General features: G+C 39.8%; 1 protein-coding gene across 3 annotated transcripts; it reads left to right on the top strand.

Moving 5' to 3' along the window:
- The first annotated feature begins 1,286 nt into the window (after positions 1-1,286).
- Positions 1,287-17,504, top strand: LOC123399545. 3 transcript variants are annotated; one of them, XR_006610392.1, is made up of 22 exons: positions 1,287-1,542; positions 2,569-2,950; positions 3,427-3,543; positions 3,740-3,822; positions 4,973-5,119; positions 5,211-5,359; positions 5,443-5,573; positions 5,666-5,788; positions 7,801-7,874; positions 8,698-9,282; positions 9,457-9,568; positions 9,658-9,795; positions 10,094-10,390; positions 10,478-10,748; positions 10,834-11,993; positions 12,075-12,474; positions 12,559-13,478; positions 13,588-13,653; positions 13,760-13,885; positions 14,535-14,779; positions 14,876-16,461; positions 16,612-17,504. XR_006610392.1 is itself a non-coding variant. In XM_045093948.1 (22 exons), the coding sequence occupies exons 1-21, from the start codon at positions 1,406-1,408 to the stop codon at positions 16,368-16,370; spliced, it is 7,158 nt and encodes a 2,385-aa protein (XP_044949883.1). In that variant the 5' UTR covers positions 1,288-1,405; the 3' UTR covers positions 16,371-16,385; positions 16,612-17,504. The 3 variants fall into 3 exon arrangements, 2 of the variants coding, with proteins under 2 accessions (XP_044949883.1, XP_044949884.1); XM_045093948.1 differs by having other exon boundaries at positions 1,288-1,542; positions 14,876-16,385; XM_045093949.1 differs by lacking the exons at positions 1,287-1,542; positions 2,569-2,950; positions 3,427-3,543 and having other exon boundaries at positions 4,973-5,123; positions 14,876-16,385.
- The last annotated feature ends 1,967 nt before the right edge of the window (positions 17,505-19,471 follow it).

Raw genomic sequence — 19,471 nt, 5'->3', positions numbered from 1 at the left:
TTCCGTTGTGCCAAAACAAAAAATGGGAATCTTTCTATTTTCTGCTACCATATTTCAATGTAAGAACATGATGATGCAAATGAACCTCATTATGTAGCCATATGTAATGTCAGTTTTTTGCTATGTAAATTGTGATAGGAGTAGGCCCACATAAATGTGTATCCATTTAGCCTTCTATTAATCTATGACAAAAGGGATGTGATAGACTGAATGGCCGTTGCTATTGGGAACCGGCAATATTTGAATCAATAGAGGTTATCTTTCATATGGATTTTTATTATTAGATACTTGCATATGTGTGTCACTTCCTTAGGTCATGATTGATTCATATAACCATCAGTTATATTTATGCCACTGGCAGCCCTGCACATTCTTTTTTATCTGTTATAAAAATATTTCGGTTTATAAGCATCATACATTTCAGTCTATAAGTAAGATTATGAGTTTATCCAGTGCCGAAAACAAATCAGTTGAACATGTTTGTTCTAGCAGTTTTATACAATAATTAATGTGCATATGAAGTTCCATTCCATGTGAAGTCAAAGATTGATTTCTTATGTAATTCTTCAGGTTTGATTGGTGAACCTACATTGAGCAAAGAAGATATGTTTATTTGTGTTGAATATTTTGTAGGTAATATCCATCCAGCCATACATAACACTGATATTCCCATTCTTTATCAATGTGTACTTGGCCTCTACTGTGTCGTGCATTGACAAAAGGCTGGGACATCTATTATTGTTTGAATAATCTTACACTATAAAATAATTTATGGTAGGAAACATGTTAACCAGGGCACACATTTTGTTTATTAAATAATTTTAGAAGTACTATCAACTTTTTGGCTGATTTCCCGAACTAAATAATGGCTAATTCTAATTCTTTTAAATCAATTAGTTGTGAGCTACGGAGTAGAACAATTATTATTCACAGTATATTGTAATTAAGAAACAAGAGTGATTTAATGCTAGAAAATTACAAGATAAGTATTGCACCGCTACAATATCTATGTCACCAAGCCTGATGTCCGTACCTTTTATCCTTCCGTTACAATGCACGGGCATTTTTACTAATTTTAGACAAAAAACTGTATATTTTTTTATATAAATAAAAATATGCGCACATCTTTCTTTGACGGTTTCTGTGTGCCTCCTGACCTAAAATTTCCCCAATTTGGAGCACCGAAAACTCCAGGAAATCTGCGAGGCCCACCGCCGCCTCTCTATAAGCTTTTCTGATTACATCGATTTTCTTTTCCATTAATCCCATTTCGGCTTCGAAGCCCCACTAAGCCGTTTCCGTCTCGTGTCTCGCGCGCGCGGCATCGCCGCCACCACCACCACCGGAACCCTACGAAGAGACCCCTGGCCGTCCCGCCGCCTATCACCCGCCGCCGCACGCGGCGATGGGGGCGGCGCGGCGGGGCCTGCTGCTCGACCAGTGGCGCGGGATCCAGGAGGACGAGGAGGTGTACGACGACCGCGGCGACCCGTCCGCGGCCAAGCATCGCCGCCGCCGCCTCAACCAGGCCAAGGAGCAGTGGTACGGCCCTGGATTGCCCCCGCGCCTAGTCGCTCCCCGCTTCACGAATGAATCGCGCGGGTTTAGTGGCCGCGGCCCAGGTTTAGGGTACCGCCGGTTGGGACGAGCAATGCAGTAGTAATGGTTGCGCTGATGGGGATTAGGCAGCATAGCTGCGTGGCGGACATCCTCTGAATTTCTTTGGTTGGTTGGATTACGTAACACAGATAGAGCTAGCTATGCGCCTATGCTGTGCGATGATAAGTCCTGCAGACTTTAGAGTTTATTGACAACGCGAGTAGGAGCATTGATACCGTGGAATTCATACTTTTGGAAGTCGACAGTTACTATTCTGGGTTGCTAGGAATTGTGAACATCAGAGTTTGGAAATCACATTGTTCAGCATATTTGGAATGCACACAAAAGTAGACCTGTGGGCACCGAATTTGGAGTGCAAATGATATGTTGTACATGCGCTTCTGATATGCAAAACTGAATGATTACGATGTAGACTTGTTGGGTTTGAGAACAGAATTTCTTTTAGGGAGATCAATTTGAAATTCGAAATGTTATAGCTGGCCATCAACTGATAGAATACTCCAAAAATAGACCACTTTTTGGATACCAAATTCAAGGATCTAGATTCAACTTGTCAACAACATCCCCACATATCATGAGTTCTTGTTTATGTACTCCTCTAATTGTGTTTTCAGGAAAACAAACTAACCTTGCTACTTTTTTCTACATTAAGAAAGCAGCTTGAAATAATATGTAGCCAGTAGTGATAGAGGCTTCAGTTTGTGCAGTTGTGTGGAAATTGTGTCGTGTTACTTTGGTTAAAGTTTTTGGTATTTGGTCTATACTGGAAACTGACTTGCATCGGAACACCAAAAATAGTGGAAATGGGTGAATTTGTTCTTTTCCCTGCAACGTGCCTTAATTTTCTAGTCAAGAGTTTCTCAGCTAGTTGATGATACTCTTCATAAAATTGAGAATTTCTCTGATGATCCTAACAAAACCTAACTTGATTTTTCGAATCACCTGCAGGTTTTCACATTGTTTTGATTTTCTAGAAAGTTTGCCAAAAGAAGAGCATATTTGGTGTGGATATGCTGATATTATGGGACCTTTTTTAGAAATGTTCCATGGTTACTTTGATGAGCAGGAAAACTCACTCGTTAGAACAATATGGTCACGGATTTCTCAAGAACTGGACATCTGTACACAGTGTGTGTGTGAACACCACCAGGCACAGGAATCTTTTGATATTGAATGCCGGTCAGGTAGTATTGACCCCCTCCAGAAAGTATTACGGCATCTTGATGAAGAAAGGGTTACGAAGCACCTAGAAAAGATAAATGCAATGATTCAGCTTAAGGAATATGACCCTTCCTGTCATGGTGCAGAAGTTGTTTGCATAATGTTCGAAGTATGTTCCATTTATGTTATACCCCCCCCCCTCTCCTCTTATGCAACATTAACAGTACCGATTTCCATGTGAAACATATCTATAAACTTTTATTGCCAGCCTTATTTTTCTGACAAATATCAGCATGAAGTACCTTTGTAACCATACACCAGTGACAGCACTATTGGAGAATATCTACCCATGCTAGTATTATTCAGCATTGTCTTTCTCCCTAATTGCTTTTGTAAGACACACATCAAAAGAGCCCTACATGAAATGCTCAGCGCATGCCATACAGAGGGTTATTTTTATGCAGTGATGTGCAGTTTTTTTTTGGGAAGCTCTGTACTTACCAAATTAGCTGATTTTTGACATGCAAAGTGGTTGAAATCAGTATATGATGAATCATATCTCTTTGTGTAAAACAGTCACATAGTTTTCAGGGTCATAAGCTTTCATGGTGACCATGATAAATTGTTGTTTTAATCTATTTACAGGTTTTGATGTATCCTGTTCTATTAGATGACCAATCACTGGCTAATCAGTTCCAGAAGTTCATTGAAACAATTGATGAATCATATGAAGTGAGCCTTTCAACTAATCAGCAATATCCTGTAAGTTGCTTCTTTCCGTTTATGTATGCTCATAACAGTACAAGTTATGTCTCACTCAGTCATGTCACCACTTGGTGCTTGGGAGATGGATAAAGAACTGTCGTTTCGAACAATCAAGTAGTCCAGTATTCTGCTTGTCACCATTATTTTTTGCTTATTGCTGGAAATATAGTTTCTCACACCATGTACAATGTAGGGTGTTTACGCATTACTTTTCTTCAAAAGTGGTAAAGCTCGGGCAATTGGTCTTCGCTTATCCCGATCCATGGGGAAATTAAGGTGACGTATCTGCCATTTTAATGTTCGTTTTGATTCACAGAAGTTACCAGTTGTGCAATGTACGCTTTAGCTAGGCAAAAGTAATAAACTGTGCCCAGAGCTATCAAGCATGTGGTTGATGATCCTGTTTTTGGTTTTCTCATAGTTGTTAATAAACCCTACACTTGCAGTCTTGAAATCCATGTTAGTCTGTTCTCCCTCTGTAAAGAAATATAAGACTTTTTAGATCACTATAGCCTTAAGAGGTACCAGCCCTAAATGAAATATGACAACATACCAAATCAATGTACTGTTACTATTAAGGTGAGTATCATGTGGAAAGTGCAGTTTGTTCATACGTATCTTCTCTGTACTGTCTAAAATTGAATTTCTATATTAGACAGTGCTGGGTAGGTAACAGGCTAACAACAAAAACTAAGCTTGAGGAAACTAATCTCCTTTCATGTATTGGTTACTTTTAGCACCTCACAATAATTAAGATAGGTGGTAGTGCTACCAATTTTTTCTTTCAGGACATGTTGCCAAGACCAAATTCACAAATATAATGTACTCCCGCCGTTCCAAAATATAGTGCGTATAGATGTATCATTAGATAGATCATGAAACATATTTTTATATTGTACTCCCTCTATCCCAAAATTCTTGTCTTAGGTTTGTCTAAAAATGGATGTATCTAAATACTAAAACGTGACTAGATACATTCATATATAGACAAATGTAAGACAAGAATTTTGGGACGGAGGGAGTACTTGTTTGGTATTATTAATGCTGATATACACACTATATTTGGGAACACAGGAAGTATTAGATGATATCATTTGATTTTGGGTCGTCTTCTATTCTCAAATATCCAAATGCTTATTTCCTATCTGATTATATGCCCTTCAAAAGCATACTTTTCTGTATGACTTTCTTGTCTTTTATCCAACCTTCAACAGCCTGAGCCTACAACATTAATTCTATTAATCTAATATAAAGAGTCTTAAATTTGGTGAAATCTCACCTGTTTAACTCAACATGAGTAGTTGACTTTGATCAAGTGCTATAACTATCTTTTCAGGATAAGCATTTTGGGTTTGGCAGAACACTGTCTGATTTTAATAAATAATAACTATATAATGTCTGTAATTGCTTCATCAATCATTTGCAGGAAAGCGGTTGACCTGGAACCACTGCAACCCTTACTGCAAAAGTATATCGATTTCTTGGATGCTGAAGTTCTTCCATCTACTCCAGAATCTTCAAGGCCCAGGGTGCAGCTCCAAAGGGCTGATGTTTGGCTTGGATTTAAATCACTGTATGTAAGTTTAATACATGAATTGCATGACTAGTTATGTTTTCATATATAATAGATATTGCATCTGTTAATATAATGAGTATGTCTGCAGCCTTGGATTTCTCGAGGCACCTGCTTTTGAAGATGGAATCTTGGAGAAATACCCCATCTTCCTGAGTATTGTACTTAACCATGTCAGTGATGACGGATTTGATTTATCATGTGCTGTTAGTTGCCTCAAAGCGTCATTTGAAATGCTTGGTAAGTGTAGCTATTGAGTTTCTGATGGCCTATGAGTATGCTATGAGCCTGCACCTTTGCATAACTACATACCTTTGTTTTAGGCTGCAAACTTTGGTTGAGAACAACGCTATCTCCTAGTGTTATTCGGAACACATTATTGGGTCAGTGTTTTCACACTCGAGATGAGAAAAGTCACAAAGAAATTTTTGATCTTTTCATCCCGTTTCTCCAGGCATGTCTGTTGCTCTTTTGTTATGAAGTGACCCTCTTATCTTCCATATCTTGATGAATTTTGATAAGTTAATTCCTCTGTGCATTATGCAGTCCCTGGAAGCACTACAGGATGGCGAACATGAGAAGCAACGGAGGAATATTTTGTATTTTCTTCTTCATCAAGTAACTCGGAGTAGTAATTTCAGTGCACTGATGAGGAAAAATGCTACTAAGGTTAACTTCTTTTTATGGTTCTTTACTTCTTTAGTTCTTAAAATTTCAGTGCAAGTGCTCGCAGAAACTTGTGTTCTTGTATTGCCTCATTATTTTTCTGGCTATTAATAGCTTGTTTGAGACTTTGGGCTATCTGAATATCACTCTGGGTTTAAAAATATAGTTCTAATCTGACAATAATAGAATTAATGGCTAGATAAAGGGGAGGCAATACAGGAGCAACAACATTAGCACATTAGACGAACTGTGTTTGATTGATGGTCGAGAATATATTTCACACCAATGTCGTGTGGTAAATTATTGTATTAATTCACCCCTTTCTTTCGAAAGACCTAAACAAGCTAGTGATTTTGGAAACAAATGAAGTATGATCTACCTCAGTACTTCTACAGTCGATCATATTTGTAACTCTGCCGAGTGTGGTATCATGGAATTCACTGCATCTGGTGATGAAGTGGGTGGTCAAAAGGATCAATAGAAGTGTCTTTGGAGCCTTTTATTTTATTTTTTATGGGATCAGTAACCACTGTCCATCCACCATAAAAATAACTATTCGTATAATCCACATGAACCAGTTAGGACATGTTTTCTACAATTGCTGGAATCAAATCGGCATTTAGTAACGCTGGTGTACTAGGCTCTTAGGAGGATGTAACCCCCCCCCCCCCCCCCCCTTTTCAATGCAATGAAACGCAAAGGCTTTTTGCGTTTTCTCGAAAAAAAATCGGCAATTAGTGGGGACATGGAAACGTGCTTAGTAGACATGGAAATTCTTGTTTAGTAGACATGGAAACTCTTGTTTCCATGGAACTAGGTTCCTTGACGAGCCTCTTGCGTATTTGGAAGCAAAGGATTGCATCTCCGACAATATTCCCCCTAGTGTTAGATCTTTGTCGCACCTGTCAGAAAAGAGTTTCGTATTCAATCTCTTAGAGTTAAAGAGGGTCTGCAACCCTCCTCAAGGGCTTGACTGATTCTTCTGCTGTTTCATAGTTCAGTCCTAGCCTTGCTCGTCACTTCCTCCACAGCCCCTTTGCCTTGTATGTGTAGTCTTTTCTTTTTATAATATTACCCGCTCTATTTAAAAAATGTGAGGCACACACACGTCTAGGATTCAAGTTCCACAAAGAATCACACCGATGAAATTTGGGTCATGTGACACAAATCATATTATTAGACTTGTATTCCGAAGCATTTTCTTATGATATCACCTTTGTGTTGCATAATTTGCATTATGTTGGTCCAATTGTCGGTCAAACTTAAAGCTTAGGATGTATGCACGCCTTACATTACACTATCGGGTCCTTCTCTACAGTTCCCCCCACCCCCACCCCCCAGAAAGAGCAGTTCTACAATTTCTTGTGCGTCATCCAAGTCCTTTTCAAATATGTGCAGGCTATGCCACCTATGTTGGCAAGTAAACTGTTTGTTGTATCGATGTAGTGCTGCTTAGTTGTGCTTTGGTGAGATTACATTGTATAGATATTGTGTACATGCACTGTCTGTTTCTGAAAATTCCATAATAAAATGGACCTTCTTTTGCATGTGATATATACATACAAATTTAATGCACCAAATTTGAAATGTTTTTTATACCAGCTATACATTCCAATATGCAAGAAAGTCCCATTTTAAATGCTTAGACCATTAATTTTGTAAGTGGCATGTCTAGATGAAATCATAATAGAAACAATGTAGATCCATGTCAGAACAGGTAGCCAAATAGAGCTAGAGCACAAAGCTTTTATGCTATGCATTTGCAGCTGCTCACATACTTGTGGGATTCTAAGGAATAGTGATGCCATGTTGCTACATTGTTTGATGTAATATTACCCTTATAGTATGAACAGTATGATCAATAGCCACACGAAATGATCTAGATCTAGCGAGCAAATACATTTCTTAACAGTTCAAACTTTATTGATTGGATGTAATTTTGGTTACTGGTAGTGCATATATTATATATGATTTTTACCTGACACTATTGATACTTTTTACCTATTTCCTTCCAGATTGCTCTTCTTATTGTGCAAAGAGGCTACACAATGAACCCTCCTTGCCCAGCCTCGGAATGTGCCCATATGTGGTAATGACCAAACAGTACTTGTCTTGACGCAATCTATTAGGTCACTTATTGTGAGTGTAGAGGGTGTGACAGAATCTAAGCCTTTTTATGCCATACACCGGTGGTTCGTAGAATTCTTGTGCTGTTGATTATGTTTCTGCTGTGCGAGTATTATATTGTTTTATTATAGCTAACCCTGGTTTCCAACATATCACGTACTGATGACAATCAAGCTTTTAAAATCTCCCCTTCATCTGCGCTCTGTGAAATCTCAAATAAATAACAGTATAGCACAATGCCCAGTCATTGATACTTGTTATGGACTAAAAGCAGTTTTACTACATGTTCTAAAAGATCATACTACTATTTGTGTCAATTGTCAAACCATCCATACCCACAACTTATCAAAAATGTTCCTGCCAGAAGCAACAAGTCATGTTGCCTGATGGTGAGCATACTGCCGCCAGCAATACGCATCGAGGGATTATTAACTAATAGTTGTAAACAGCGATCATGCTGGCAATTCCTACCAATCTGAAAAATGTGATTCAAGTATGTGAAATGTCTTCTCTCATTAGCCTTAGACATAACAAACTGCTGGGCATGACGTTGTAACATATTAGCAGAATGCAGAGCCTTAGTTTTTTTACTTACTGTTTAAAATTGTTGTTTGAAAGTACATGCATCCCCAAGTCATTGCTCCCGGATTAATAAAATTGGAGAGCACCACTAACTTGTTTCTAGCAGACTACTTTTGGCATTCCACTCTTTATACCTATTTTAAGGCCACCTTAGTTTTTCTGTTTGTCACGGGGCATCCACTGACCTTGATTTTGTGAAACAGGGGACCATCTTTGATATGCTCGTTAAATGATACATCCTTGCATAGTTCTCTGCGTCAACCTGCGTTTGATCTCATCAATATTCTCATAGTTTCTGATGCTTCTGCCTTGATTTCCTTTAAACTGAAGTATGAGTCTGCCACAAAGGGTGATGTAAGCAACTCTGTCATGTTTGTCGAGGACGAGGATGAATTGCCTTTTGCCGATGATACCGCGGAAAAGGAGTATAGCTGTTGGAGTGATTTCAGAGCTCTGAACAAGTTGACGTTTAGGGGATGCAAGGATTGGACATGTGTCCCTTTGTTATGGTATCTGGTAATGGTTCAGTTGGAACCCTCTAAACTGCCTATGGCTTTTTCGAAAGCAGTGTTTTGGGCTCTATCTCATATTTCTATTTTGGAGCCTGGGTTAGCTATGGACTTATCAGTGCCTGTAAATGATTGGTTATCATCACATGCTGGAGAATTCTCGTCAACATTTTCATGGCAAGTTCCAAATGGTGCTGATGATGGTGGAGGTGGGAAGGATTGCATCAATACTCTCAAGGTGTCAAAATCTGGTACCCTGTTATTGAGAATATTTAAAAGGTTGGCTCGATTTTGTTGATCGCTGTTTCATCCTTTGTGATCTGAGTTTGTGTTCCTGAATTATATCAAGATCTTGCCATGGGGTTCCTGATATCAAGATCTTTCACTGATTGTAAACCTTAAGCCCTAAATTTACCTGGTATATCATACTTACGTGATATTAATATCTTTTAGATTTGCAATCCATGTCATCATGCAAATTGAGCAATGCGGGCTTCAAAAGCAATGGACATGGGAACCAATGATGGCAGAAAGCTTGATTTTGGCACTAGTTGATCCCAATGATGTAAGAGCATTACCATTATCTTCCATACTATCCCTGGTACATATAAGTATTTTGCAGTAGTGTATTACTCAGTACTGTACTTGATGCAGAATGTGCGGCAAGCAGGGAGGGCTGTCATGGAACATGTATCCCAAGCACGGGGTTTGACTCCTGGGCTTCAATTTCTGTGCTCGAGTGCATCTTCACTGTCTGCTGTTTTCGTGGGTCTAAGATATGCAGTGCAGCTGGTAATGTTTGACCATTATTTTTTAGTCATTGGAACTAGTTTGGAATTGGAGCATAAACTGACGTGAAATATGAAACCTCAGTTTATGCTCCAATTCCAAACTATAAACCTCAGTTTATGCTACCAGAAACCGAACCTTGACTTGAACCACATGCTAAGATTTACTTAATGTTTCAAAGTGTCTTGATTGTTTTGGGGATCGAGGGAACATGCTAACTTATCCCTTGCTTTTTACCCCATTCTGTCGATGTTTTCTGTCGAAGCTGAAAATAACCATGATAATTCCTTTGGAATTCCAGGTGGAAAGGCAGTCACTTTCGGCAGATTTTCATAGTCTCCATCACTTGTTTTTTGTCATATGCAAATTAGTCAAGGAAGACATTGCTCAACAGCCTTCAGTTCCACAGCCAGCAAAACCTTCTGAAGGTGGTTTCTTGCGTCAACCATTTTCAAATGCACCAATTACCCCACCAGAACATGCTGTAGATGTAATTTCCTGGGAGAAGTTCAGCACTTTGCTTTCAGCAACTCTCTGGCCTTTAATTTCCACGTGCCTGATAAAGGGAGAGGAACTAATAAATACCAAACAATGTCAGGTACATATGTATGGCCGTAATATCTTATAACATCAGTAGGTGCATCCTTTTTTTTTTTGCCTCTTCATATCTGCAGTTTTGTTTCAGATATCATGTGTCCGAGTGCTTGAGTTGCTTCCCCTAGTCTACAACAGAGTCAACTCATATGGTGCTGAACCATTCAGTATGATAACAATGGTTCCAGACCCTAGTGATATGACATGGCTTTTTCACTTGATTAACTGGGGGAAATCATCTCTGCTTGTGATCAGCAGACACTGGAAACAGTGCATGCTATCTTTATTTAAAATATTAAAGGGTTCACATGGCGACACCATTCAACGCTACATTGAAGATCTTGGTGATACCATTTCACACGGTTAGAACTTTATGTTTTTTAATTGAATTCTGGACTTTTAGAAGTTCCACCAAATGTTTGGTAATTACTTCTATCTTCCTTTCAGATGTAGTTGATATGGATGAACTTAAAGGGAAAATTTCTAATCTTAATCTTGCGGTGTTCAAGAAGGTGCCCACAAAATCAGTTGACACCATCCCTTCTCTGATTAGGCACACAGATCGGGAGATACATACTGGCCGGGACAATCTTGAGACCATGAAGTCCTCTCACGCGTCAGACACCGAACACATAATTCTTCTTTCAGACAGTGAAGAAAATTTGCCTACAGATGATGTGATTGGTGAGGAGGTTTTATCTTCAGTGAAGGAGAATGACGGATTTACTGCTTCAGATCTGTTGAAAAATCCCTCTGTACAAAGAATGCCAGTTGAAGATAGACATGCGTCCTTAAAACAGCAGACACGTAGTGATATTAGTGCCTCTTCAAGACCTGTATCGACGGACAATAGAAGCACACGTGCTGCCTCAAAAGGATTAGGTGGAACAAAGGTGCCAAGTGTTCCAGCCAATAAAAATAATACTTCCCTTTTACCAAACAAGGTTAAATCATCTGTTAGCGCCACTACTCAACCATCCCGTCCAAATTCGTCATCGGATATATGCAAGTTTAAGTCAATTTTCAGAGATATATCTGATGATGAAGATGATCCCTTAGAGCATGCACTTGATAATTACAGAAGACCACAAATTCGTGTAACAAAGGCTGCAATATTAGTTCCTAAAAGGCAAATAGTTCAACTTCAGTTGCCTGCTGAAAGGAGACAGTCTTCTGGCAGATCGGATACCAGTTTTCGACGTTTTAGTCCTCCTAAGCTGGACAGTTGGTTTAAGAATATATTGGAAATGGATTACTTTGCTATTGTCGGGCTATCTTCTTCCGAGACAGTAAAGAAACCTGCTTTAAAACAAATTCCTGTCTGCTTTGATTCACAAGCTCAATATGTTGAGATTTTCCAGCCACTTGTTATAGAAGAGTTCAAAGCTCAGTTGCAGAATGCTTATGTTGAAACCCCTCCTGAAGATATGATGTGCGGCTCTATATCTATACTCTCAGTCGAAAGAGTTGATGAGTTTCTTGTTGTTCGTGGGCGTGCTGAGAACACAGTGTGTGTCAAATCTAAAGGGTGTATAGAGAATGACCTAATACTGCTTGCCAAGGATCCACTGAAAAGCTCTGGACAGCAAGTCCATGTGCTTGGAAAGGTATTACTGTTGCGCACAAAAGTTCATCGTTCTAATAACCTAATTTTGTAAGTCTTGCCTAACGTATTTACTGTTCTCTAGGTGGATCGACGTGAGAGTGACAAAAATAAGGCTTTAATTATTGTAATAAAGTTCTACCTCTCGAATGAGATTCCACGTTTAAATAAAGTGAAACGGCTTCTTGTTGAAAGAAGTAAATGGTTCTTGAATCGGGTTTTGAGCATGACTCCTCAACTCCGAGAATTCAGCGCTCTCTCATCATTAAATGACATCCCAGTGCTTCCAGTAATCCTGAATCCTGTTTCATCTACTACAACCAACCATGAATCTGTAAAAGTGTATCTTGATAAACTTGCACGCCCTCTGCGGAAAGTATTGAAGTCATCATATAATGACAGTCAGCTCCAAGCTGTAAGTATTGCCATTGGGTCAGCAAGCTCGAAAACAAAATGTGACCTATCTCTTATTCAGGGCCCTCCAGGTTTGTTGTTTTGATCCTTATTAACAATTTTTAGTAAGTCCAGCCACCAGAAAAGGTAATCTTTTATGCTTGTGTTTCCTGCAGGTACAGGCAAAACAAAAACTATTGTTGCGATCGTGAGTGCATTGCTTTCTTTACATGCCGACAACTCTTACAATATACCAAGAAATGAATCCCTGGCTAGTGCTGAATTTACCAAGCCAAGAACAAAGATTAGTCAAACTGCTGCAGTAGCTAGAGCTTGGCAGGATGCAGCTCTGGCTAAACAACAGATAAAGGATTCCCAGAGAGAAAACCCTAGGACAGAACGGCTTTCAAAAGGCATCCTTTCAAGAGGAAGGGCTCTAATATGTGCGCAGTCAAATGCGGCAGTTGATGAACTTGTGTCAAGACTCAGTAATGGATTGTATGATACTGAAGGAAAGCTGTATAGACCTTATATAGTGAGGGTTGGTAATGCAAAGACAGTTCATCCTAATTCAATTCCTTTCTTTATTGACACACTTGTTGAACAAAGGTTGTCAGACGAGTTAAAGATTAACGATGAATCCAAAATTTCATCTGACGGCGAATCCTCTGGTTCACTTAGAGCTAGATTGGAGAAGGTTGTAGACAGAATTAGATATTATGAGTCACGTCGAAAACTAGTGGAGGGTGATAAGACAGAAGCTGGATCATCTGTGCCTGATGAAGATGAGATGGATGAAGTTTCTGATGAAGCAATTGGTGCAAAGCTCAATATTTTATATACACAGAAAAGGGCAGTTTCTTCAGAACTTGCAACTGCTCATGCACGTGAAAAGAAAATAGCTGATGAAAACAAATCTCTTAAGCACAAGGTAAGGAAGTCAATTCTCGGAGAAGCAGAGATTGTTGTGACAACGCTCAGTGGGTGTGGAGGTGATATTTACGGAGTTTGCTCGGAAACTGCTTCAGCTAAGAAATATGGGAATTTCTCTGAGCAATCTTTGTTTGATGTTGTTGTTATTGATGAAGCTGCACAGGTGGGGTCTCAGACTCTCAATACTAACTGTCCTCTTTCAGATCAAGCTAGCTTTATATTTATTTATTATATGCTAGACTCTAAGCTTCTTTTGCTTTACTCATATTTAGGCTCTTGAGCCTGCAACTTTGATTCCACTTCAGCTACTCAAGTCGAAAGGAACTAAGTGCATAATGGTAGTATGCTCTCTTTTAAGATATTTCTGATTGTACAATATTTTTTAGCTACACCTTGAAGCAACATTACAGTGTTATCTCTTACTTAGTAATGTCTCTTTTGAAGGTTGGTGATCCGAAGCAGCTACCTGCTACCGTGATGTCTGGATTGGCTAGCAAGTTTCTCTACGAGTGCAGCATGTTTGAACGCCTACAAAGAGCTGGTTATCCAGTTATTATGCTCACTAAACAGGTTGGTCATAACTGCTGCATATGCTTTCTCTGTAAACTTCTCAGCGGAGTTAGACTGTTAAAAATAAATTAAAATCCTTTTAGAGATCTTATGTACTCCCTCCGTCCCAAAATAAGTATTGTTGATCTAGTACAAAATTTGTACCGGTTTAGTATAAATCTGTGACACTTATTTTGGGACGGAGGCAGTACTATGTTGGGATCACTAAAATGGTTTGATTTTCAGGAGTGCTTCTGTTCTTGAGATTCATACCTTCAGCATTTTGCCTCACTGGCACTTAAGTAGACCATTTACTACTTTCCTGAATGTTACTTATTAAAGCGCATGTCAAACCATGTTGTAATTCTTGGATTTTAGTTTTCTATGTGCCATATCTATTTTAATTTTTATGTCCAAATAATGGTCTGATTCCAATGATGAGCAACCTTACGCAATTTTATGTGAAAAGAATAGCTACCTCATTAACATGATTACAAGTAACAAGCTCTGCAGTTTTTTATTAAGTTATGAATATTGCCCATACATAGTTCATGTGTCTTGTTTGAGTATGCACTTAATGGATTACTAAATTTGCATGTGAGAACTGAGAAGAGCTATCAACTGCAGGCTGTATGCTAATTTCTCCTCAATTACTTTGTATTGTCTGCAGTACCGAATGCATCCTGATATTAGCAGATTCCCGTCGTTGCATTTCTATGAAAACAAACTGCTGGATGGCGCTCAGAAGGCTGAGAAATCAGCTCCTTTCCATGATCACAGTTGTCTTGGTCCATACATGTTCTTTGATATTGCCGATGGTCGTGAGCGTGCTGGAACAAGTGCTGCTGCACAATCACTCTCTAATCAATTTGAAGCTGATGCAGCACTTGAAATACTGTCATTTTTAAAGAACAGGTAAGAAGTATTGTCTTTGCTTTCACAGTTTCACTGCCTACTGGAGGGGGTCTTATTTTTCAGGTAACTGAGGTTCTATACTTGCTTTATGAACAGATATCCAGCAGATTTCTCCTGTAGAAAGATAGGGATCATAACTCCGTACAGGAGTCAACTCTCCTTGCTGCGTTCAAGGTTCACTTCTTTTTTTGGGCCTGAGATTGTTGCTGAGATGGAAATCAATACTGTGGATGGATTTCAAGGTCGGGAAGTTGACATCTTGGTGTTGTCAACTGTTAGAGCCTCCAACTCCTCAGGTGACAGGCATCACACTGGTGAAGCACGTAGCATTGGGTTTGTTGCAGATGTTAGGCGTATGAATGTTGCGCTAACACGCGCCAGGTTTTCTCTATGGATAGTTGGTAATGCAAGAACATTGCAGACGAATTCACACTGGGCTTCCTTATTACAGAATGCTAAAGAACGGAATATGCTCATCTCAGTTCAGAAGCCCTATAGTCTGATCTTTCAAAATGTTCATGGTACTACCCATAATCACCTTAAGCAGCAGAAGGAAAATGAAAAGGCTGATATGACAAACTCGCGGACAGTCAATGCACAACTCCATAAAGAACATGTGAGACATGCTGACAGTTCAACAGAAAAGAAAGGTAAAAGTTTTCGTGAGGATCAGACAAAACAAGCATCACGCTGGGATCAAAAGACTCGTAAAACTGAAGGCTCCACCTTGAGAAAATTCAGTCAAGAAAATGAAGCGATAACGCAGAATGATGATATGAGAGCTACCAAGGGCTCATTGAAACAAGATATTGATCAGGATTCGGTGATAAGAAAGCAAGGGGCAGAAAAGAAGTTACCTGTGCAGAATGTAAATCAGCTGGAGCATGCTAAAAGGTTGGCAACAGGGGACCCCCATGAGGGCTCTCGTGTCCGAAGGCAAAGGGAATTGAATAAGCCTGTTAACGAGAATGCTGATATGGGAACTGATAAGGCCTTATTTAAGCATGGTCCATCTGAGAATCCCAAGGTGAGATTACATAATAACGACAAAAAGGCTGCCAACCAAAACAATGATATGGGAACCATCAAGGGTTCGTCAAAACATGATTCTGTTGTAAAATCAGTGGCCAAGCAGGATGATGGTTCTCCATCAGCACAACACCGTGATATGCAGAATTTGATACAAAAGGCTAAAGGAGTAAGGAAGTTTTCTGAAACACCAAGGTTTAGTAATTCAAACAAAGAGGATTCCTTGCTTAAACATGATGCAGTTTCGGAATCAGCAAATAGGAATAGTGGTACTGGTCCACCATCAATCCCTGATATGAAGAAAAATAAGGTCAAGGGGGCAAGGAAGTTTACTGAACAACCAAGATCTGGGAACTCGAATCAAGTGGATCCGTCAGCTTTATCACATTTTGATGGAACAGGTAGCCATATACGGGACCTCACGAAAAGCCAAGCTGCTAAGCAAACTGTAACTAGTCAAAAGGATCAAATTGCAGCGAGGAAGCGTCAAAGAGAGGACGTTGAATCTTTACTTTCTTCAGCTCTTATATCATCAAACAAGCCTAAGAAGAAACAAAAATGAGACCATGTAGCAAAGGCAAGTTCATTATACTACCTTCTGTTATCTGAAACAAAATGCAGAGCTGTGTTTTTTTGCTTGCGAGTCTTGGAAGGTTTGTCCATAAACATATTTGCACTCCCACTCCCACCATGTTTACCTATGTTTTGTTTATTCATCTCTAGTGTGTATATTCACATCCTCATTTGACAGTTTCTGATATATGCTGACCATTCGTCCAAAGCTAATATTGTTATCTGTGCAGGTGGTAGCGGACGATCCTTAGCAGCTTTTAACATGACGATGAACTGATCTCGGAATACCGTGGCTGCCATGATGTGCCGTCAAGGCCTGAGGCAGGAAGTTCTTTCTGACCTAGGTTGATATTTTGGAGATTTCCCCCTGACCATCCATTTGGAACACAAGAGGTGATGAAGATACTCGGTGTAGAAGTACGAGTTAATTTTTGTGCTGTAAATATTCGTACATAGACGGGATTAATGGTTCGTGTACTTGGAGGATGAAATGGATATCACGTGGAGGTTTGGGGTGGTATTCATATACACATTTGAACCGAATCATTTTCCTGCTGGGACACTGAAGCAGTGCGCACGAAGCAGCAACACGAGCAGCTTCAGTTAAACACTGTAATCTGTGTTCGAGATTGAAAATGGAAATCTCTGTTCTCATTGATCCAAGGAAGCAGCATATATACAGGGGGAGAGATACGACGACTCAGAGAGGCGTCGGTTCCAACCAGAGGGTCTAAGTGCCGGTTGCAGGAGTGCAACCGTACACTCGTTAAGGGCAAGGGGAGATTTACCCCTATTTACAATATATAATTAATCTTAACACTTTTCTTAATCTATCGCTTGACCATGTAGAATCATCCCACAATTGTCCGAGTAGTGCTATCATCTCAAAAAGATTCTCCTTCAAAAGTTCTTCAGGAATATTTGATGAGAACCTGAAACATAAACTCATAAAGAGATAGCATAATGTGGTGTTATAATTAGGGTCCCTTATAATTAAGGATATTAAGAAGAGACTCCTCCTTATGCGCAAGTTCCTAAGTCGTTGTATACCAATTCCATGAACATATTTTTGAAATGTTGAGTTTGATAGAGACTTAGTAAATAGATCAGCAAAGTTGTTGCATGATTTGACTTGCAATATGTTTATTTTTCCGTTTTTCTAAAGATATGGGGGAAAACTACTTAGAAGAAATATGCTTGGTGATATTGCTTTTGATGTATTCAGTTTGCATTTGTGCAACACAGGTCGCATTATCTTCATAGATAATGGTGGGTGATTCTATCTAACCAATTCTACATGATTGTTGTATGTGGTTTATCATTCTGCGAAGCCATACAAGTTCACATGATGTTTCGCATAATGAAATTATTTCAAAATGATTTGTAGATGTTGCCATTAGTATTTGTTTTGAAGACTTTTATGATATAACAGTATCACCATGTAGGAACATAAAGCCGGTCTGTAATCTGACATTATGGGGATCAGACAAATAGCCGGCATCTGCAAATCCAATCATATCAGAGTCCAGATTTTGCTAGAACTGAAAAAATAGGCCAAGATCATTTGTGCCTTGGAGATATTGAAAGATATTCTTCATTCCAGGCCAATGAAGTTTGGTGGGAGCTGCGCTATGTCTAGCAAGTAGATTCATTGCAAATGCAATGTCAGGTCTTGCAATTTGCAAGATACATAAGCGCTACAACGACACTGAAATATGAAACTTTAGGTCCCAACACCTCTTCTCCATCATCCCTTGGGTCTGAATGGATCTTTCTCTACGTCTAGAGATCGAACCGTCATAGGAGATTTAGATGGATAGAATTTGTCCATATTGAATTTCTCCAATATTTTCTGGATATAGGCAGCTTGGTGTACCATGATCCCGAGGGAAGGTGCTTGTCACGCCCAAGAAGCGACCCTATCCTCAATTTGGCACGGGGGCCTCGTGAGGGATAGAAGCGCATCTCGTCGTGTCGCAATAATGGATATCGTTACAAGTACATGTACTGAAAAGAAGAGATATATAAGGAATTGGCTTACACTCGCCACAAGCTACATCAGAGTCACATCAGTACATTACATAAACATCAAGAGTAAGAGCAGGGTCCGACTACGGACGAAAACAAACGAGAAAAAAATAAGAACGACGTCCATCCTTGCTATCCCAGGCTGCCGGCCTGGAACCCATCCTAGATCGATGAAGAAGAAGAAGAAGCAACTCCAAATGAATAATCAACGTGCTCGCGTCAAGTAACCTTTAACTGTACCTGCAAATGGTGTTGTAGTAATATGTGAGCCACAGGGGACTCAACAATCTCATTTCCAAAGGTATCAAGACTAGCAAAGCTTAATGGATGAGGCATGGTTAAGTGCTGAGGTTGCAGCAGCGGCTAAGCATATATATTTGGTGGCTAACTTACGAGTACAAGAATAAGAGGGGGGAAGATCTACGCATAACGGACGTGAACTACTGATGATCAAATGAATGATCCTGAACACCTACCTACGTCAGACATAACCCCACCGTGTCCTCGATCGGAGAAGGAATTCATGAAAGAGACGGTCACGATTACGCACACAGTTGGCATATTTTAATTAACTTAACTTCAAGTTATCTAGAACCAGTGTTAAACAAAGTTTCCACGTTGTCACATAACCGCGGGCACGGCTTTCCGAAAAGATTTAACCCTGCAGGGGTGCTCCAACTAGTCCATCACAAATTACCACAAGCCGCATAGAAATCCTCAATCACGAAGCTCACGATCTCGTCGGATTCCCTAGTGGAAAACCTCAACTCTGAGTTTACCCAAAACATCACCGGAATCCCGATGCACAAGATATCTCGTCAAAGGTAAAACTAATCCAGCAAGGCCGCCCGGCGTGTCGACGATCCCGATAGGAGCCGCGTATCTCGTTCTCAGGACACGACGGATAAGCGAAGCGTACGGGTGCCAAACCTCGAGTTTCCTCGCGGTGGCCCCGCACGGTGCTCTGTTTTGGACCAACACTCATGAGGAGCACTGGCCTGGGGGTTGATTAAATTATCCTCGGGGTCTGGAAAGTCCCTATGCAATTTTATTAGGTGATTA

Source organism: Hordeum vulgare, chromosome 5H, assembly GCF_904849725.1.
Source record: "Hordeum vulgare subsp. vulgare chromosome 5H, MorexV3_pseudomolecules_assembly, whole genome shotgun sequence".
Lineage (NCBI taxonomy): Eukaryota > Viridiplantae > Streptophyta > Magnoliopsida > Poales > Poaceae > Hordeum > Hordeum vulgare.
The sequence above is the reverse complement of the archived record's forward strand: the minus strand, read 5'-3'. Positions and strand labels throughout refer to the sequence as shown.